The sequence below is a fragment of the Borostomias antarcticus genome, assembly GCF_949987555.1.
Source record: "Borostomias antarcticus genome assembly, chromosome: 33".
Classification (NCBI taxonomy): Eukaryota; Metazoa; Chordata; class Actinopteri; order Stomiiformes; family Stomiidae; genus Borostomias; species Borostomias antarcticus.
Genome location: NC_140266.1, coordinates 4958877 through 4978876, shown reverse-complemented (window position 1 = coordinate 4978876; position 20000 = coordinate 4958877). Strand labels below are relative to the sequence as shown.

Here is a 20000-nt window from a genome sequence, read left to right as displayed (position 1 = left end):
TGGTGATTGTTGGAGTATTGGTGTTTGTTGGAGTATTGGTGTTTGTTGGAATATTGGTGATTGTTGGAGTATTGGTGATTGTTGGAGTATTGGTGATTGTTGGAGTATTGGTGATTGTTGGAGTATTGGTGTTTGTTGGAATATTGGTGATTGTTGGAGTATTGGTGATTGTTGGAGTATTGGTGATTGTTGGAGTATTGGTGATTGTTGGAGTATTGGTGATTGTTGGAGTATTGGTGATTGTTGGAGTATTGGTAATTGTTGGAGTATTGGTGATTGTTGGAGTATTGGTGATTGTTGGAGTATTGGTGATTGTTGGAATATTGGTGATTGTTGGAGTATTGGTGATTGTTGGAGTATTGGTGATTGTTGGAGTATTGGTGATTGTTGGAATATTGGTGATTGTTGGAGTATTGGTGATTGTTGGAGTATTGGTGATTGTTGGAGTATTGGTGATTGTTGGAATATTGGTGATTGTTGGAATATTGGTGATTGTTGGAGTATTGGTGTTTGTTGGAGTATTGGTGTTTGTTGGAATATTGGTGATTGTTGGAGTATTGGTGATTGTTGGAGTATTGGTGATTGTTGGAGTATTGGTGATTGTTGGAGTATTGGTGATTGTTGGAATATTGGTGATTGTTGGAGTATTGGTGTTTGTTGGAGTATTGGTGATTGTTGGAGTATTGGTGATTGTTGGAGTATTGGTGTTTGTTGGAGTATTGGTGATTGTTGGAGTATTGGTGATTGTTGGAGTATTGGTGATTGTTGGAGTATTGGTGATTGTTGGAGTATTGGTGATTGTTGGAATATTGGTGATTGTTGGAGTATTGGTGATTGTTGGAGTATTGGTGATTGTTGGAGTATTGGTGATTGTTGGAGTATTGGTGATTGTTGGGAGTATTGGTGTTTGTTGGAGTATTGGTGATTGTTGGAGTATTGGTGATTGTTGGAGTATTGGTGATTGTTGGAATATTGGTGTTTGTTGGAGTATTGGTGATTGTTGGAGTATTGGTGATTGTTGGAATATTGGTGTTTGTTGGAGTATTGGTGATTGTTGGAGTATTGGTGATTGTTGGAGTATTGGTGATTGTTGGAGTATTGGTGATTGTTGGCCATTTTTGGGGCTGTGTATAACAGCATTTAGGGACCAAAACAAAATGTTCCCTCCTCAGTGAAAAAGAGAATAATCGCTGTTCCTTCCTGTTCCCCTGTAGTCATCATTAGTGAGACGTACACTTCTCTTCCTGCTACTGTAACATGTTCACAGTTCTGCTTAGTCTCTCTTTGATACGGCAGGTCGGTGGCATTGACACAGATTGCCACTGAATGTTAAACAACAGTAGTGGGTTGTGTGAGAACTAGGTTGTGTAACAGTTATCTGGAGCTCAGTCGATAGTCTTGCGCTTTATCTCAGGGTGGAAGGTTTGAGCCCCATGATGGGCACAGCTATGCGTTTTGGAGCATTTGACTGTACCTGTATCTTGTACAGTATATGACAAAAAACACAACTATATTTAAAAAGTACTTAAATTCATCTATTTGACTGTATCAAGCTCAGAAGACGATATCTGATCTGGTAGCGGTGTAAGGGCTAAGAGTACGCACAGCGCCAGGACGTTCTGGGGGAGAATGATATTCACTGACTGAGTGTTCAGGGGGAGAATGATATTCACTTACTGAGTGTTCAGGGGGAGAATGATATTCACTGACTGAGTGTTCAGGGGGAGAATGATATTCACTTACTGAGTGTTCAGGGGGAGAATGATATTCACTGACAGTGTTCAGGGGGAGAATGATATTCACTTACTGAGTGTTCAGGGGGAGAATGATATTCACTTACTGCTGTTACAGTGCTTTTAATTCTGTGAACGGCAGGCTCACATGTAGAGGATGTGGGAGGGGAATTTCACTTGTTAAATGTCATCACTATGTAGCTAGAGAAGATGAAACACCTGAAACCAACACCAGTGGTGTTACATTTCTCATAGACACAAAGCTTTGTTAATTTATAAGAAGCATTGTTATTTGTTTAATACGGGCCACAAAGGTTTTAGTTTCAGGAGTATGTGACTCAAGTCCAGTCTGGATACTGTAGCTCTACTGTACGGTGTACTGTACTGTCTGGATACTGTAGCTGTGCTGTACGGTGCGGACATGTCTGAAACTAGGATGAAACCATGTGAAAAGATGATTGATGTCAGATTGGTTTCTCACTGAAATAACCAGTAGGCTATATTTAAGGCTTCTGTTCTCTTATAAACTGTAGACTAGTTGTAATTATATATTTTCAACAATTTCCCCTCAGGGATAAATAGTCACCTACCTGCCCACCCACCCACCTACCTACCTGCCTGCCTGCCTGCCTGCCTGCCTGCCTACCTACCTACCTACCTACCTACCTACCTACCTACCTACCTGCCTGCCTGCCTGCCTGCCTACCTACCTACCTACCTACCTACCTACCTACCTACCTGCCCACCCACCCACCTACCTGCCTACCTACCTACCTACCTACCTGCCTACCTGCCTGCCTGCCTGCCTACCTACCTACCTACCTACCTACCCACCCACCCACCTACCTACCCGCCTACCTACCTACCTACCCACCCACCCACCTACCTACCCGCCTGCCTACCTACCTACCTACCTACCCACCCACCTACCTACCTGCTTGCCTGCCTGCCTGCCTACCTACCTACCCACCCACCTACCTACCCACCTACCTACCCACCTACCTACCCACCTACCTTGCCCCATGACAGATCCAGCCCTCCTAACCAGCTTGTTCCCCCAGACCTGGTGTTGCCTCCCCAGCAGGTAAAGAACAGTGTGCTGGCCACAACCATCCTCAGCAGCCTGCTACACACATCAAAGGACCTGAGCCTCCTGAGGAAGAACAGTCTGCTCTGTCCCTTCCTGTAGAGGCCTCAGTGTTGTCAGTCCAGTCCAGTTTGTTGTTCAGGTGCTCTCCCAGGAACTAGTAAGAGTCCGTCTGTCTATCTATCTATCTATCTATCTATCTATCTATCTATCTATCTATCTATCTATCTATCTATCTATCTATCTATCTATCTATCTATCTATCTATCTATCTATCTGTCTGTCTGTCTGTCTGTCTGTCTGTCTGTCTGTCTATCTATCTATCTGTCTATCTATCTATCTATCTGTCTATCTATCTATCTATCTATCTATCTATCTATCTATCTATCTATCTATCTATCTATCTATTTTTAATTTCTAGACAGCTTGGTAATTTATTCTTCCAGTGAATTCCAATCTCATACAGTTGGTCGTGGTGTTACTGTAGGTATGCCCGGTGGTATGTCCGGTGATTTTCTTGCAGGGTTATGGTTCCTTGCACAAGTTGGACCTCCATGACCTCGAGAAACAAGTTTCCTGGTTAAAAAAACCCACAAACAACAGTGCAGGGCCTGGTACGAGGGGCAGGATTTCCTCTGAGGTGCTTCAGCTTGCAACAACGATGACTGTATCGAGTCATGAGAAGCTTCAAATATGTCGATAAGGACTGCCGATGTTTTATTGGCGCTTTTGATAATAATTGAAACTTGTGAGGTAAGTGCTGCTCCAGATCTCATGTATGCGCACAGTGAGGATTGTGAGGAGAAGGCAGGGAAGTTGTAAAAACTAATAGCTTTTTTTTTTTACTATCAACAATTTACTGCTCGAATCAATAGTGTCAGTGATCTGTTTCTGTTTCAACCTGTCTGTTCACTTGCTGCTACGCGCTGTCAGTCCTGTATTATTGTGGTTTTCTCTCTTTAGCCCGCTGGAGCTGAGAGTCGGTAGATAAAAGGGGTGAATCAAACACGAAGACTTAATACTTTAACTGTCGTTTTAATGAGGCAGTTATAGTTGCGGTAGCTTCATATCGTGGTTGGGCAGTCAGAAGATTCTAGTCAAAGGACTGGGCTAGGGTTAGGACTAGGATACTCAACTCAGGTAGGAGTCGGATTCTGGCGGGGAGTCGGATTGGGCACAACACCTGGGCTCCTTACTACTGCTGATCTGGTTGTTTTACCAATTAAATAGCAGACCTACCTTCTGGTCTCTCTCTCTTTAGCCTGTGTGAGGGTGTTTGTAGGCAATTCTTGCGTGCTGATTTTATATAGGCTACAAGCTAATACAAATGATAGGCTACATCAATTTAAATTCAGTGTTTTACAAACAGACCCCATTTAGATAAAGGAGGCGGCAGTTGGGAGCGGTAACTTTACTGCAAGTTATTTGTATTAATATGTCAGTGCATTTGTCTCAGTTTAAGGGCAGTAAAGTGGTTTCTGTTTTGAGATGTGTTTGCTTTGAGACGCTGCCACAGAAAAAGGAAATAACAAGGCAGTATAACAAGGCAGTATAACAAGGCAGTATAACAAGGCAGTATAGTCTATCCTGTCCACTGAGGATCTGGCTGCCAGACACCTCGGGTTTCTGGTACAGTAGGCTATGCTAGGACAGGCAGGCTTCTCGGAAAGCGAATCTCATCTAGCTACCACTTCCTCTCCACATGGCCTGATACAGGAGGTGACATGAATTTGTTTTCTTTTTACCGTCAGCGATGTATGCAATCAGAGATGGGGGAAATCTAAATGTATCTTGTTACAAAATACCCCTCAAATAAATGTATTAAAATAAAATACAAAATACATTTAGGCTACAATGACATTTTGCAAGAGTATTTTTTTGGGGGGGACATTCCTACGCGGCTGTATGGTCATTTGAATGCCACTACCCCAATCTAAATATTATGGGGGGGAGGGGGGGGGTGTTAATGATCTCAAATATTGGGGGGGGATGTCCCCCCAGCCACTGATCACATACTGTGCGCCCCTGCCCCGCCCTACTGCCCCGCCCTACTGACCTCATACTGTGCGCCCCTTCCCCGCCCTACTGCCCCGCCCTACTGACCTCATACTGTGCGCCCCTGCCCCGCCCTACTGACCTCATACTGTGCGCTCCTGCCCCGCCCTACTGACCTCATACTGTGCGCCCCTGCCCCGCCCTACTGCCCCGCCCTACTGACCTCATACTGTGCGCCCCTGCCCCGCCCTACTGACCTCATACTGTGCGCCCCTGCCCCGCCCTACTGACCTCATACTGTGCGCTCCTGCCCCGCCCTACTGCCCCGCCCTACTGACCACATACTGTGCGCCCCTGCCCCGCCCTACTGACCTCATACTGTGCGCCCCTGCCCCGCCCTACTGCCCTGGGCTGCCCCCTCCTATGAGCTGATACACTACATGGCTGTCAATAACATGCTCACCAAGTCCTCATGACACACATGTCATCTCTGAGATCACGCTGGTACAGGAAACAAAGATCTAAACCCACCATGACTAATGGATCTAAACCCACCATGACAAAGGGTTTCTTGATCTTGGACAGGCATGTTCTGGCGTGTCCCTACTTAGTTAGTTAATTAATTAACTTAATTAGCATTACAAAGTAGTAACATACTAATTCTATCATGTCTACACCTCACTTCTAAACATTACTATATTATTAGTGCTAAAACCACACGTAACACAGATGACATTATTAACTGGGCACATACTGTAAACTAGCATTAGAAATCAGTACTAAAATCACACTGTTAGCTCAGATAATATCATTATCTGGGCATATTAGCTGGGCATTCACGCAAATGCAGTCAAGATTTGTAAAATATAGGCTAATATAATATATTTATTTTATTTTTTGTTTGTTTATGACTGTACTTGTTTGGTTGGAGCTTGTTCCTAACCAGGTGCAGCTCATGGTGTTTCCCTGTCCTGCAGGTGACCAGCCGGCCATATAAACCAGACCAGGGCACCTGCAAGAGCACAGAGTACCATGAAGAGGACTCTGACCTGTGCTGTCAAAGATGTCCCCCTGGTACGGGCTGTCACTCCGTAGAGATGGGAATATCCTTATTTACTGAATTTAACCGTCAGATTTCAGGAATAGGCCTTGTTTATTCTTCAGACTCCTCTAAATACCCAGTGGTAAGAGTAGCATAGAGATCCCAGTTAACCTTTATGAATGGGATGCTATTTGGCAAGATTACAACAGATACTATTACTTTACAGATATTATTACCAAAGCTTTCATAGAAGACCCCCATAGCCTCAGTCCGTCCTATCATGTGAGCCGTGTAGCCTGGTTCACGGAGCTCGTTCAGGGATCTGACTCTTCCTGACAGGGACGAGGCTCAGGAGGACGTGCACAGCGGAGCTGGAGACCCAGTGTGACGCGTGTCCAGCCGGCCAGTTCACCGAGAGCCCAAACTACTTCACAAACTGCTTTGCATGTCTTAGATGTGATGAAGGTGCGTTGGCTATTCTGCATTCAGTATGTCAGTACAGTAGGCTACTGTGTGATGGTGTTGTCGTTAAATTCATGTACACGTTAATTTTATTTTGTTGTTGATTTATCTTTTTTTTATCAATGTTTATCTAATCATGGTTCACCCTCAGTCATACAGTAATAGATTTTATTTCAGCAGATGAATGAGTGAATTACATGGCCAGCCTGTAAAGAACAATAGTCTGTAATGAACTGTAAAGAACATTGAGCATTTCACTGTACGTGTTACCTGTATCATCATGTTACCTGTATCATAGTGTTACCTGTATCATTGTGTTACCTGTATCATCATGTTACCTGTATCATTGTGTTACCTGTATCATCATGTTACCTGTATCATCATTTTACCTGTATCATCATGTTACCTGTATCATTGTGTTACCTGTATCATCATGTTACCTGTATCATTGTGTTACCTGTATCATCGTGTTACCTGTATCATCATGTTACCTGTATCATCATGTTACCTGTATCATCATGTTACCTGTATCATCGTGTTACCTGTATCATCATGTTACCTGTATCATCATGTTACCTGTATCATCATGTTACCTGTATCATCATGTTACCTGTATCATCGTGTTACCTGTATCATCGTGTTACCTGTATCATCATGTTACCTGTATCATCGTGTTACCTGTATCATCATGTTACCTGTATCATTGTGTTACCTGTATCACCATGTTACCTGTATCATCATGTATGATTAATAACCATCCTTGGCCTCTGACCTGTGTGTTCTGTGAGCAGATAGAGGCCTGAGATACTCGGCCACCTGCAGCGCCACCCAGAGGGCGCGGTGTGCGTGCCGGCCGGGGAAGTACTGCACCCTGGGCTACCGGAGGGACGGCTCCCGCTGTGACGAGTGCAGCGACTACTCCTCCTGCCAGCCGGGCTATGGGGTCTCCCAGGAAGGTGATTGGTCAATATTGTCTCTCACCTCTCGTCTGTGTCCTCTGGAGCCCTGCTGCGTCCTCCCACCTGACACACACAGTGTTTCCTTTAATGACCTTCTACTGTGAAGCGTCGGCTCAGCTTTCACAACCATGCGGCTCTTCTGTTCTCTCTGAGTCATCAGAAACATCCCAGACCTGCTCCTCCCATCTGGCGCAGCCCATGTTGGTGAATCTACTGTGCATCTGACCTACTTTCTGTTTCACTCAAACTTGAACATGTGATCAGTGCCACAGGCCATGAGTCTAAGACCAATCAAATGTGTGAGACTGGGGCTGCGTTCCGAATCGCATACTACCCTACTATATAGTATGCCAAAACAGGATGTAGTATGTCCCAATACATAGTATGCCACATGCAGTATGGCAAAAATACCAGGATGTCCTACTACATCCGGTCGTATTTTGCAGTATGCAAGCCAGCAGGCTTTTCTGGCTATTCTGACCCACAATCCTGTGCGCAGCGGAAATGTGCGTCACGTGTGAGTCGTGACAGCTGTAGACAAATGTTGCGTTATGGACAGCGACGGATGTGGGCAAATTTCAAGGCGCAATGTTATGACAAGGTAGTATGTCCCAATTGGATGCCTACTGCTTGCAAAGTACGTACTTTCTAAGGGCAGCTGTAGTAGGTACTGGTAGTAAGAAGTAGAAGTATGCGATTCGGAACGCAGCCTAAGACTTGTGTGTTCCAGGGTCAGCTGACTCTTAAGAGGTGTTCCAGGGTCAGCTGACTCTTAAGAGGTGTGTGTTCCAGGGTCAGCTGACTCTTAAGAGGTGTTGTGTGTTCCAGGGTCAGCTGACTCTTAAGAGGTGTTCCAGGGTCAGCTGACTCTTAAGAGGTGTTCCAGGGTCAGCTGACTCTTAAGAGGTGTTCCAGGGTCAGCTGACTCTTAAGAGGTGTGTGTTCCAGGGTCAGCTGACGAGGATGTGGAGTGCGCACCGTGCCCTGATGGAACCTTCTCTGACAAGGAGTCGTCCACCCAAGTCTGCCAGCCACATACCCAGTGAGTTAGACACTCACACAGATGCATGTGTAAATGCACACAACACACACACAACACACACATGGCTTGTGACAGGACTGGGGTTTTTATTCTGTCTGTAGCTGTGAGTCTCAAGGCAGAAGAGTGCAGATCCAGGGGAATGGCACCTCCGACAGCGTGTGTGACCCTGGTCCAGACCCCCAGATAACCATCCGTCCAACAGGCCAGAGTCTCCCAGAGAGAGAGAGAGAGAGAGAGACGTCCAGTCTACAGACCAGCACAGAACCAGCACCCAGCCCTGAGAGAACGCAGGGGGTCGCTCCTGAGGGCAGACCACGAGGCAGCATGGGTAATTATGCCTGATTATATTCTTCATTTATTTTTATTTTTTTAATTTAGGATTCTACCTGTGTGTGTGTGTGTGTGTGTGTGTGTGTGTGTGTGTGTGTGTGTGTGTGTGTGACAAAACACGCCTATAAAAGAAGCTATTTTACACCCACCACTTCACAGCTACAATGTTGACTATTCACTCTTAATAAACCCGGTCCTGTTTCCCGTCCCTGTGTGATGTCATCAGCCGCTGTCATCGCTGGCGCTGGCGTGCCTCTGGTCGTCATCGCAGTAATCGCAGGGCTGATCATCTATAAGAAAGGTAAAATTTCACATAATCTACCATCAAAAATGTGTTCAGGCTATCTTATTTGCTTTTAACATTATTGCCTTTCAAATCAAATTGAAATGAAAGCTGGCCAATGTGTCCTCATTAGAGGCCCTATGCTAACAAGCGTAGAAGCCCTATTGTTCTTCTCTGCTTCATTCTTATTATTCACTCATTTATTATTATTGACTAACTCGTTACTGCTTGCAGTTATATTACCATCACTCACTTTGCTCTCTTGTAGGTTCTGCTCCCATATTTCCCAACAAAACAGATGCTAATGGAAATATCGAAAGAGTGAGTCTCTCTGAACTTTCTGTTTATTTTCATCTCTGTGGAGGTGAATGGTGAGACATGGACAACATGCCACCGTTCTCACACCTCTTCTCACCTGTTTCTCTCTCCCACCTGTTCCTAGTCTCTCTCTACCTCTCAGTCTCTTTCTCAGGCGGATCCCAGTGGACCTCAGCTCACCTCAGTCACCTCCGTTCCCCCAGAACAGCAGTGTCTTCTGGGAAAGGAAGGGGAGCCATCCATGTCTATGAGCCTGCTTCAGTCCTGCCCCCAGACCAGCTGCCCCCAGACCAGCTGCCCCCAGACCAGTAACCCCCAGACCAGCTGCCCCCAGACCAGTAACCCCCAGACCAGTAACCCTCAGACCAGTAACCCCCAGACCAGCAGCCCCCAGACCAGTAACCCCCAGACCAGTAACCCCCAGACCAGCTGCCCCCAGACCAGCTGCCCCCAGACCAGTTACCCCCAGACCAGCTGCCCCCAGACCAGTTACCCCCAGACAAGCTGCCCCCAGACCAGTAACCCCCAGACCAGCTGCCCCCAGACCAGTAACCCCCAGACCAGCTGCCCCCAGACCAGCTGCCCCCAGACCAGTAACCCCCAGACCAGCTACCCCCAGACCAGTAACCCTCAGTCCCAGGTGAATGTGAACATCACTCTTCATGTGGAAGTGGGGAACGGCTCTGGCGCCACGCCGGGCAGCCTCCCCCCAGACTGGACCCAGGACCCTGCGCCTCCTCTGGGGAGGGAGGAGGAGGGCCCTGCGCCTCCTCTGGGGAGGGAGGAGGAGGGCACCAGCGTGGCTCAGCAGGAGGGAGGCAAGGAGGCCTTGGTGGGCGTGCAGGAGAGCGGAAATCATCTGCATAAATGATTATGCAAATATGGGACTTTTTTTTTATTTTTTATGTAGTTTAATGAAATTCACTGATACAGAACACAAATCCTCTACATCAGTCTCAATATATATCACATCATGTAAAATATACAAATACACAACAACAACTAAAATATATATATAGACATACACACACATATACATACATACACACATACATACTGTACACATATATACACACACAATTTGCCACAAGGGTCAGTACATCACACAACAGCCCTATAATTAAATTATGTATGCTGTTTTTTTCTAGTGTTTTTTTAATGTGAATATTTTTATTATTGTTGTAGGTGATCATCTTCAATAGGTGAACAATTAAATTGAACAAAATACACTGTATATACACGCACTGCACACCATTTTGTATTTCGCACTGTCATTTGCACTGTCCTGTCTTTGCGCTGTTCGTCTGGTCCTGTCTCATGTTGACCGATCCATCAGTGTTAAGCTCCAACTAACCTGAACACATTCCTAGTACAGTAACACATTCCTAGTACAGTAACACATTCCTAGTACAGTAACGCCCTGTGTAAAAACCACCCGGCAATTAAACTGATCCTGATTCTGATTCATGGGCCTTTATCGCCTCCTTGTGGATAATGTTTCCTCAACGATATATTCTTTTCTAGACCATAATTTATATAGCGAAACTTTGTTTACCACATTAAATGACCATATATGAAATAGTGTTGAAGTGATTGAGTGGTCTCCCTCGCAGCGTGTTTCCTCCAGGTCTGAAGTGTGTGTGTGTGTGTGTGTGTGTGTGTGTGTGTGTGTGTGTGTGTGTGTGTGTGTGTGTGTATAGTGTGTGTATAGTGTGTGTGTGTGTGTGTGTGTGTGTATAGTGTGTGTATAGTGTGTGTGTGTGTGTGTGTGTGTGTGTGATTGTGTGTGTGTGTGTGTGTGTGTGTGTGTGTGTGTGTGTGTGTGAGAGTGTGTGTGTGTGTGTGTGTGTGTGCGCGTGCGTGCGTGTGAGTGTGTGTGTGTGTGTGTGTGTGTGGGAGAGTGTGTGTGTGTGTGTGTGTGTGTGTGTGTGTGGGAGAGTGTGTGTGTGTATATGTGTGTGTGTGTGAGAGTGTGTGTGTGTGTGTGTGTGGGAGATGATTGATCGGGGAGGCTCAGCGCACAGATCCTCATGAGGAAATCGGCAGGAGGCATTTCTCCCATCATGACTGCGGGTCCTAGTCAGTCCGCCTCACAACACGGTGCACCGCGGGGTGACCCGGGCGTTTTTAATCATTTCCATAAGGTCTGATTGATCACTTCTCGAGTAGTAACTTAATTCATTAGTTTATTCTAAACCCCTCCTCGTTGTGGATAGTGTGGGGTGTGTAGCGCACAGGTGGGGGGCTGGTTTATATCTGTCCGTCCCTCTGAGAGCAGGAGAAGGAAGCAGGGATCGGGTCCCATACCTCCATGATCGGGCAGGACTGAAGCAGCAGATCCCGGATCAGCTCAGACAGATCGGGTGAGTTAGGGTCCTATGCGTTATAAACTAGGAAAGGTTTTCTGACTGTACTTTGAGGTCGAGGGAGGCAGTTTTGAACCTAAAGAACCTAAAGAACCTTTCTGTGTTGCTGGATGATGTCTTGCTAGCTGGCTAGCTACTAGCCTACCCGGTAAGTCAGCTGTGCTAGCTGCTAGCCAGGTTAGCTAGTCTATACTCTCTAGTAGCTAAGGGACAGCTAGCTCGTATACTCTCTAGTAGCTAAGGGAAGCTAGCTCGTATACTCTCTAGTAGCTAAGGGAAGCTAGCTCGCTAGCCGGGTTTCAGGTTAGGTCGCCTAGCTGTAATATAGTATAATCAAAACTACTGGAATAGGAAATTATGATATTCGTGTTTAAAAAACAACAACCAAAAAAACCGTTTAGACATGTCACAGAGATGGTCTGGATGTGACAGAGCAGGACAGAGCAGGACAGAGCAGGACAGAGCAGGACAGAGCAGGACAGAGCGGGACAGAGCAGGACAGAACAGGACAGAGCGGGACAGCAGGACAGAGCGGGACAGGACAGAGCAGGACAGAGCAGGACAGGACAGAGCAGGACAGAGCAGGACAGAGCAGGACAGTAGCAGGACAGAGCAGGACAGAGCAGGACAGGACAGAGCAGGACAGCAGCAGGACAGAGCAGGACAGGACAGAGCAGGACAGGACAGAGCAGGACAGTAGCAGGACAGAGCAGGACAGGACAGAGCAGGACAGTAGCAGGACAGAGCAGGACAGGACAGAGCAGGACAGGACAGAGCAGGACAGTAGCAGGACAGAGCAGGACAGAGCAGGACAGAGCAGGACAGAGCAGGTTGTCACTCCGTCATCTTTAGGTCGCTAGAAACCAGCCAGCCAGCATCTAGAGACACAATCCTGAAACCTGGAACCATTAAACTGAAGCTTGTAAATTAATTAATTCTGTCTGAATAACTCTAGACTAGCTACCTTCTGGACCCAATGCAAGTTGGTGATTGTATCTGAGTCATCTAACTGTGTTTTTATTCCCTATAGAGAGAGCAGAGGACCCCAGATTTGGCAGCAGGTGGTCTGCACCCCCCCCCCCCCCCCAAAGTGCTCTCTGCCTGAGCACTGAACTATAAACTGAAGCATAGCTGGCCAGCCCTGTGCGTTCGGCCCCCCTAACATTGTGCACTTAGATGCAGCGTCACCCCTGTGCTTGCAAATGGCGTGCTGTCTGAAGGACGAGCTGCTGTGCTCCATCTGCCTGAGTATCTACCAGGACCCGGTCAGCTTCGGCTGCGAGCACTACTTCTGCCGACGGTGCATCACGGAGCACTGGAGCAGGCAGCAGCAGCACGGGGCGAGGGACTGCCCCGAGTGCCGGAGGACCTTCGCCGACCCGCTGCTCTCGCCGAGCCTCAAGCTGTCCAACATCGTGGAGCGCTACTCGGCCTTCCCCCTGGACGCCATCCTGAACGCCCAGAGGAGCTCCTACCCCTGCAAGGACCACGAGAAGGTCAAGCTCTTCTGCCTGAGCGACAAGAGCCTGGTGTGCTTCTTCTGTGACGAGCCGGCCTTACACGAACAGCACCAGGTCACCACCATCGACGAGGCCTACGAGGAGATACAGGTCTGCGCACACACACACACACACACACACACACACACACACACACACACACACACACACACACACACACACACACACACACACACTCACACAGAGTCTGAGCCCCATAGCCAAGTCCTAGGATGTGTATATTACTATAGCCTTCAGGCTACTAAGGCTAGTTTCACTGGCTTAGGAAACTTTGAGACTCTCTCTTAAGTCACTCTCCCGCTCTCCCCTTGCTTTGTGTATAACTCCCTAAAGGGACATTTCACCCAAATATCAAAAGTATTGGATGTTTCTTTATACATTGAAAATATTCTAGCTATAGGCAAGGGGGAATGTTACTGTGTTTTTGCCTCTTTAAGCTTCCATGTTAGGCTAGCTCGCTACCGAGGGCTGGAAACAAACAGGCTAAGTGTTTTTGTGGCTGAGCTGTTGGGGCTCTGGTCCTGTTGAACACGGGAACACTTGATTTCCACTGTGGCCGGCCAACAGCAGGCCGTGACGCCTGATAAGACCCGCTCCTGAGTGTTGATGTTTGCTGGTTAACACCTACAGTAGTACAGCTGAGTCTCGAGGGCTGTGATGTCTGAGGGAGCTCCAGCGGTCTGCTAGCCTGTCCTTCACCCTGCTGGGACTCACATACAACCAGTACTCATGTCATAATAGTTAGGCTTTGCACTGAAATGTCAGAATTAATTAGTACAAGATGCTGCCGCTTTTCCTCAGACAGTTTGTGTCTCTGCCTCCTTGGGGCTCTTTTCAAGGCAGAGCGTCGTGGCATTTCCTCTGCTGGCGGGAGGCTCCCAGGCTGCCCAGACCTGGGGGAGGGGAGGGAGGGAGGGAGGGAGGGGAGGGAGGGAGGGTGGAAGAGCAGCCAGCCTCTCCATCAGAAACAAACAAGCCCCCCTCCCATCAGCTTGGCTGGTCCTGGGTCAGCTGGGCCCTCCTCACACAGCTAGTGAGGCTGATGCTCATGTTGGCTCCAGGACATTCTTGGTAGAAGGAGCGTCTCAGACACGGAGGCCTCATCCTGCTACATCTTCAGCAGACAAACAGCAGTCGAGTGGTGAAAATGTAATCTTGCGCAATGGTTGGTTGAGCCTGTGGGTTCAAAGGTCAGCAGCGCAGACAGTCCTGATAATGCTCAGAAGAAGAGCTGTAGATGGATGAGGAGGAGGTGTTGAGACGCTGGGTGGTCTGGGTGGATGAGCACACCTTGGGGTTGTCAGTTAGGACTGAGAAACCTTGTGCAGCTCGTTTGCCTTTGCAAGCTCTCTTTATCTCTCTGTCCATGTCATTCTGGAAGGTTCTGTCTCTCCTCAGCCAGGGCAGACAGGGCTCTGATTCATCTGTATGACAGGCTAGAGAAAGGAGGACAGGAATGAGACCCCCCCGGGCCAATCTCTGTCAGGGTGTGAAGCCCAGACTTTCGGGATGATATTTCTCTGAGGAGCTCCATCGACGCCGGAGGGGTAACGAGCCCTTTGTCAGCAGGGCTCGCTTTTAGCTCCGACATCCATTACAAGCCTGAGGACACTGATGGACCCCCCCCCCCCATTACCTAGCTGTTCACCTGATGGACCCCCCCCCCTGTCATTACCTAGCTGTTCACCTGATGGATGATGGATGGATTCCCGTTGGATGGATTCCCGTTGATGACTAGAGGGGTGTAGTTCCTCTCCTGCTTCCTCCCAAAGTCCACCAGCATCTCATTTGTCTTGCTGATGTTCAGACGGAGGTTGTTTTCCTGACACCACTGACCGCCTTTCAGTTCTCATCAGAACTCCCATGTCCGCTGGTTCTGACCAGCTCCCGAACAGTTAGGGCTGCTTTCTGTCTCTGCTCATCACTTCCAGGAGCCTGAGGTGAAGCAGGAGGATGTGTGAGCTCTTCAGCGCTGAGGTGAAGCAGGAGGATGTGTTGTCACTCCAGCGCTGAGGCGAAGCAGGAGGATGTGTAGCGCTCCAACGCTGAGGCGAAGCAGGAGGATGTGTTGTCACTCCAGCGCTGGCTGTGACAGCGTGGTGGCATTTGAAGCAGGGGATTGAGAGGAAAGCTTCTGGAGTGAAGTGTTCCTTCAAAAGGTCCCCGCGCCCCACGGGCTCCAGACCGGCTGGTCAGTCCCGCTCACTCTCTCGCTCTCTTGATCTGTCGTACTGTCGAACCGACCGACCCCTCGGGTCCCCACTAATTAAAGAGATTTGGTGCAGTGTCTATAAACTAATTAATACCGGTGTCAGGTGAAGAGAGCTATGAACTCTGGGAGAAGTGGTCCCAGACACAGATGGTGGCAAGAGAGGAGACAATTGAAGAGGTTTTTATTGTTCCTAAAAGGTCAGTCCAATAGAAAGGTCGAGCCAACCAAAATAAAATGCCAAAATATAAAAGGTTACACCCCCTCCTACCTCCAGGCCCTGGTCAAACCCTACACCCCCTCCTCCCTCCAGGCCCTGGTCAACCCCCCTACACCCCCTCCTACCTCCAGACCATGGTCAAACCCTCCACCCCCTCCTACCTCCAGGCCCTGGTCAAACCCCCTACACCCCCTCCTACCTCCAGGCCCTGGTCAAACCCCCTCCACCCCCTCCTACCTCCAGACCCTGGTCAAACCCTCCACCCCCTCCTACCTCCAGGCCCTGGTCAATCCCTACACCCCCTCCTACCTCCAGGCCATGGTCAAACCCCACACCCCCTCCTACCTCCAGGCCATGGTCAAACCCTACACCCCCTCCTACCTCCAGGCCATGGTCAAACCCCACACCCCCTCCTACCTCCAGGCCCTGGTCAACCCCTACCCCCCCTCCTACCTCCAGGCCCTGGTCAATCCCTACACCCCCTCCTACCTCCAGGCCCTGGTCAAACCCTACACCCCCTCCTACCTCCAGGCCATGGTCAACCCCCACACCCCCTCCTACCTCCAGACCCTGGTCAAACCCTACACCCCCTCCTACCTCCAGGCCCTGGTCAATCCCTACCCCCCCTCCTACCTCCAGGCCCTGGTCAAACCCCCTACACCCCCTCCTACCTCCAGGCCCTGGTCAAACCCCCTACACCCCCTCCTACCTCCAGGCCCTGGTCAAACCCCCTACACCCCCTCCTACCTCCAGGCCCTGGTCAAACCCCCTACACCCCCTCCTACCTCCAGGCCATGGTCAAACCCTACACCCCCTCCTACCTCCAGGCCATGGTCAACCCCTACACCCCCTCCTACCTCCAGGCCATGGTCAAACCCTACACCCCCTCCCGACCGCTACGCTCTGCCACCTCTAGGTGACTGGTTCCCCCGTCACTCCGAGGCCCCCGTGTTTAATCACTTCAGTCACGTCTCTTTTCTGTCCTGTTCTACACTGCCATGTTAAATGCAATTATTGTAAATCACTTTGGATAAAAGCGTCTGCTAAATGACTAATGTAACGTGTTAGGCTAAGTGAAGCATCTTGTATCGCAAATTTGCACGAAAGGTGCTCTAACTAAAATAAGATTTGATTTTTAAAGATGATTAAATGCTAAAAATATAACTCATGGATCAAGAGATGTCTCTGGGTCTGTACATGTATTGCATAAAAAGTTGTGTTTCTTGCACAGCTGTGTGTGTGGGGTGGGGGGTGGGGAGTTGAGAGGAAGGGGTTTGAGAGAGGAGTGAGAATGGGCCGTTCCTGTTCAGGACTACTGCTGCCTGAGTTTGACGTGTGGTTTATGGTCTTCAGGACAGCGTTATTCCCGTCGGTACTGTAACTGCACACGGACATTGCTGGCTGCAGTAATTGAGTTTTGCCGTTTCAAGGGCGCCCACAGCTATATATCTGTCCTGTGGGGCTGTGCTCCACTCCTACCTTCCCTGCTCTCTCTCCACACATGTTCTGTCTCGGTTACTTCCCCTACGTCCTCTCTCTCTCTCTCTCTCTCTCTCTCTCTCTCTACCTCTCTCTACACATCTCTACCTCTCTACCTCTCTCTCTCTCTCTTCTCCCCTGAGCCTCGTAGGATGGAGGTTCTCCCCTGAGCCTGGTAGGGTGGAGGTTCTCCTCTGAGCCTCGTAGGGTGGAGGTTCTCGCCTGAGCCTCGTAGGGTGGAGGTTCTCCCCTGAGCCTCGTAGGGTGGAGGTTCTCCCCTGAGCCTCGTAGGGTGGAGGTTCTCCTCTGAGCCTCGTAGGGTGGAGGTTCTCGCCTGAGCCTCGTAGGGTGGAGGTTCTCCCCTGATCCTCGTAGGGTGGAGGTTCTCCCCTGAGCCTCGTAGGGTGGAGGTTCTCCCCTGAGCGTCGTAGCGTGGAGGTTCTCCCCTGAGCCTCGTAGGGTGGAGGTTCTCCCCTGAGCCTCGTAGGGTGGAGGTTCTCCCCTGAGCCTCGTAGGGTGGAGGTTCTCCCCTGAGCCTCGTAGGGTGGAGGTTCTCCCCTGAGCCTCGTAGGGTGGAGGTTCTCCCCTGAGCCTCGTAGGGTGGAGGTTCTCCTCTGAGCCTCGTAGGGTGGAGGTTCTCCTCTGAGCCCCCATAGGGCCCTGTGTTCTCACCCCCCCCATATGGCCGGTCTGCTGACGGTAGGGGACCGCCGGGGATTCTGGGAGAGGAGGGAACAGCTGGAGCCTAAGCCATATTTGTTGTCTCAGACAGGAGAAGCTGTGGGTGGATTTTCAGCCCTGACGCAGCATTTCTGTAGGCTGTTGAGTTGTTATTTATCAACTTTTTCCTCAGCTGTGTCTCGGCGGCGTGTGCGTGTTTGTCTTGGGGGACGCGGGGGCGCACTGTGGGCTAGCAGACTCTGGAGAGCTGGCACACTTTGGCACGCAGGTCATTATAGTAATGATGAACTCTGCTATCCTGACAGTTTTACAGTCTTCACGAGGTACGAATGTTCCCAGAATTGTGTGTATAATATCCAGAGCAGTCACACAGTGTTAATGTGACGGGCAGGCCTGTCCCTGCTGGGGGAAAGGCTCGTTAGCCCTGCGTAGGTGCCACAGTGTTGCTGTGTTTCCAGTCGCTTGGCTGCATTCCCACGGCGCTGCCCAGCTGTGTCTGGAAGTAGTGAGTCAGACATGAAGACATCCCACCAAACATTCCTTCCATCCTGTAACGCTCAGCCCAATAGAAAATGAATGGAGCAGTCTGACTGATACTGAAACTGATCTGAGCGCAGTCGGCCCATGGCTGGTTTCCTGGGTCCAGCTCGGCTAGCTCTCCTGTTGTCGGAGGTTTTCAGCCGATGCTGTGCGGTTCTGTCTCTGAGCGCTGAGGTTCTGTCCCAGATTCTGTTCCTGCTCTGTCCCTGGTTCCTGCTCTGTCCCTGGTTCCTGCTCTGTCCCTGGTTCCTGCTCTGTCCCTGGTTCCTGCTCGGTCCCTGGTTCCTGCTCTGTCCCTGGTTCCTGCTCTGTCCCTGGTTCCTGCTCTGTCCCTGGTTCCTGCTCTGTCCCTGGTTCCTGCTCTGTCCCTGGTTCCTGCTCTGTCCCTGGTTCCTGCTCTGTCCCTGGTTCCTGCTCTCTCCCTGGTCTGGACCAGTAATCAAGACCATTCATAGACAGGTTATCAGGATCTTAAACATTTTGTCTTCATATCCATTTTGTGTCATGTCACACTCGCATGACGTGAGTGAACATGAATATATTGAGAGGAAGTCCTCCCTCGGTGTCCCAGACTCAGGAAACGTCTGGAATCTATAAACGCTTCGTTATGAAGCTTCCTCTAGTTCACCTCATCAGGGTTGCCAGATTGAGTTCAAAGCCGCTCTCAGAATGCTAAGCCTGCTGCTGTATTTAATCAGCCCTCAGCTGTGAGGGGGGGGTGGAATGTGAAGGCCCCTGTGTGTGTGTGTCTGTGTGTGTGTGTGTGTGTGTGTGTGTGTGTGTGTGTGTGTGTGTGTGTGTGTGTGAGAGAAAAGTGTGGAGGAGGCCGTCTGATTTTTGGAGATGTTGTACTCTGGAGCTGCTAGCAGGTGAGGTGGCAGGGAGAGAAGTGGAGAGAGAGAGGGGGAGGGAGGGAGAGAGGTGGGGGAGGGAGGGAGAGAGGTGGGGGGGGGAGGGAGGGAGGAAGGGAGAGAGAGAGGGGGGGAGGGAGATGAAAAGAAAGAGGAAAGGCAGGCTGAAATTAGTTTTAGATTTATAACCACCTGGCTGTGACCCTGTTCCCTGCAGCACGGCATCCTGGGAAAATGTCATGTCAGGTTTTTGTCGGTTGGCTGAGATGGACAAGAGAGCCGCCTCCGCAGAGCAGTGAGAGAGCACACACACACACACACACACACACTTCAGGGTCACGGAGGTGGATAGACTATCTATGGGTCCTAGAGCTGTTGTGTTCCCCTGACGTGGCCTTGGCCAGAGAGGTTGAGGCCTCTGTCCCCCCCCACTGTCCCCCCCCCCCCCTGGTCTCTGTCCCCCACCCCCCCACCCACCCCCCACTGTCCCCCACCCCCCCCCTGTCCCCCACCCCCCCCCTGTCCCCCACCCCCCACTGGTCTCTGTCCCCCCCCCCCCCCGGTCTCTGTTCAATCACACCGTAAGGGAACCGAGGCATGATGCCTAGAACGGTGAACTGTGCCTTTAAGAGGAACCATGCCTTTAAGAGTGTTTCTACGTGCTTACGCAGGTCTATTTATACCCGTGCGTTAGTTCTGAGGAGGAGAACTGGGCTGGTTTGGGCCGGGCATCATCCTGACAGGCCCGGTCCCAGCACACGTACCCTACATGCACACGGCAGCGCCAGAGAACTGGGTGGGTTGGTTCTGGTTGCAGCCAGCCAGCCGAGGGGCGGGGCAGACGGAAATGACCCAGTTGGGGTGGAACCAAATCGCCAGCCTG

General features: G+C 49.8%; 1 protein-coding gene across 1 annotated transcript in view; it reads left to right on the top strand.

The window, feature by feature from the left end:
• Positions 1 to 11479: 11479 nt before the first annotated feature.
• Positions 11480 to 20000, top strand: part of trim62.1 (tripartite motif containing 62, tandem duplicate 1) — a 9892-nt gene continuing 1371 nt past the window's right edge. Inside the window, exons 1-3 of the mRNA XM_084460760.1 lie at positions 11480 to 11614; positions 12648 to 13227; positions 17899 to 18049. Of these exons, the coding sequence (XP_084316886.1) occupies positions 12820 to 13227; positions 17899 to 18049 (559 nt within the window). The 5' untranslated portion in view covers positions 11480 to 11614; positions 12648 to 12819. The remainder of the gene's footprint in view (positions 11615 to 12647; positions 13228 to 17898; positions 18050 to 20000) is intronic.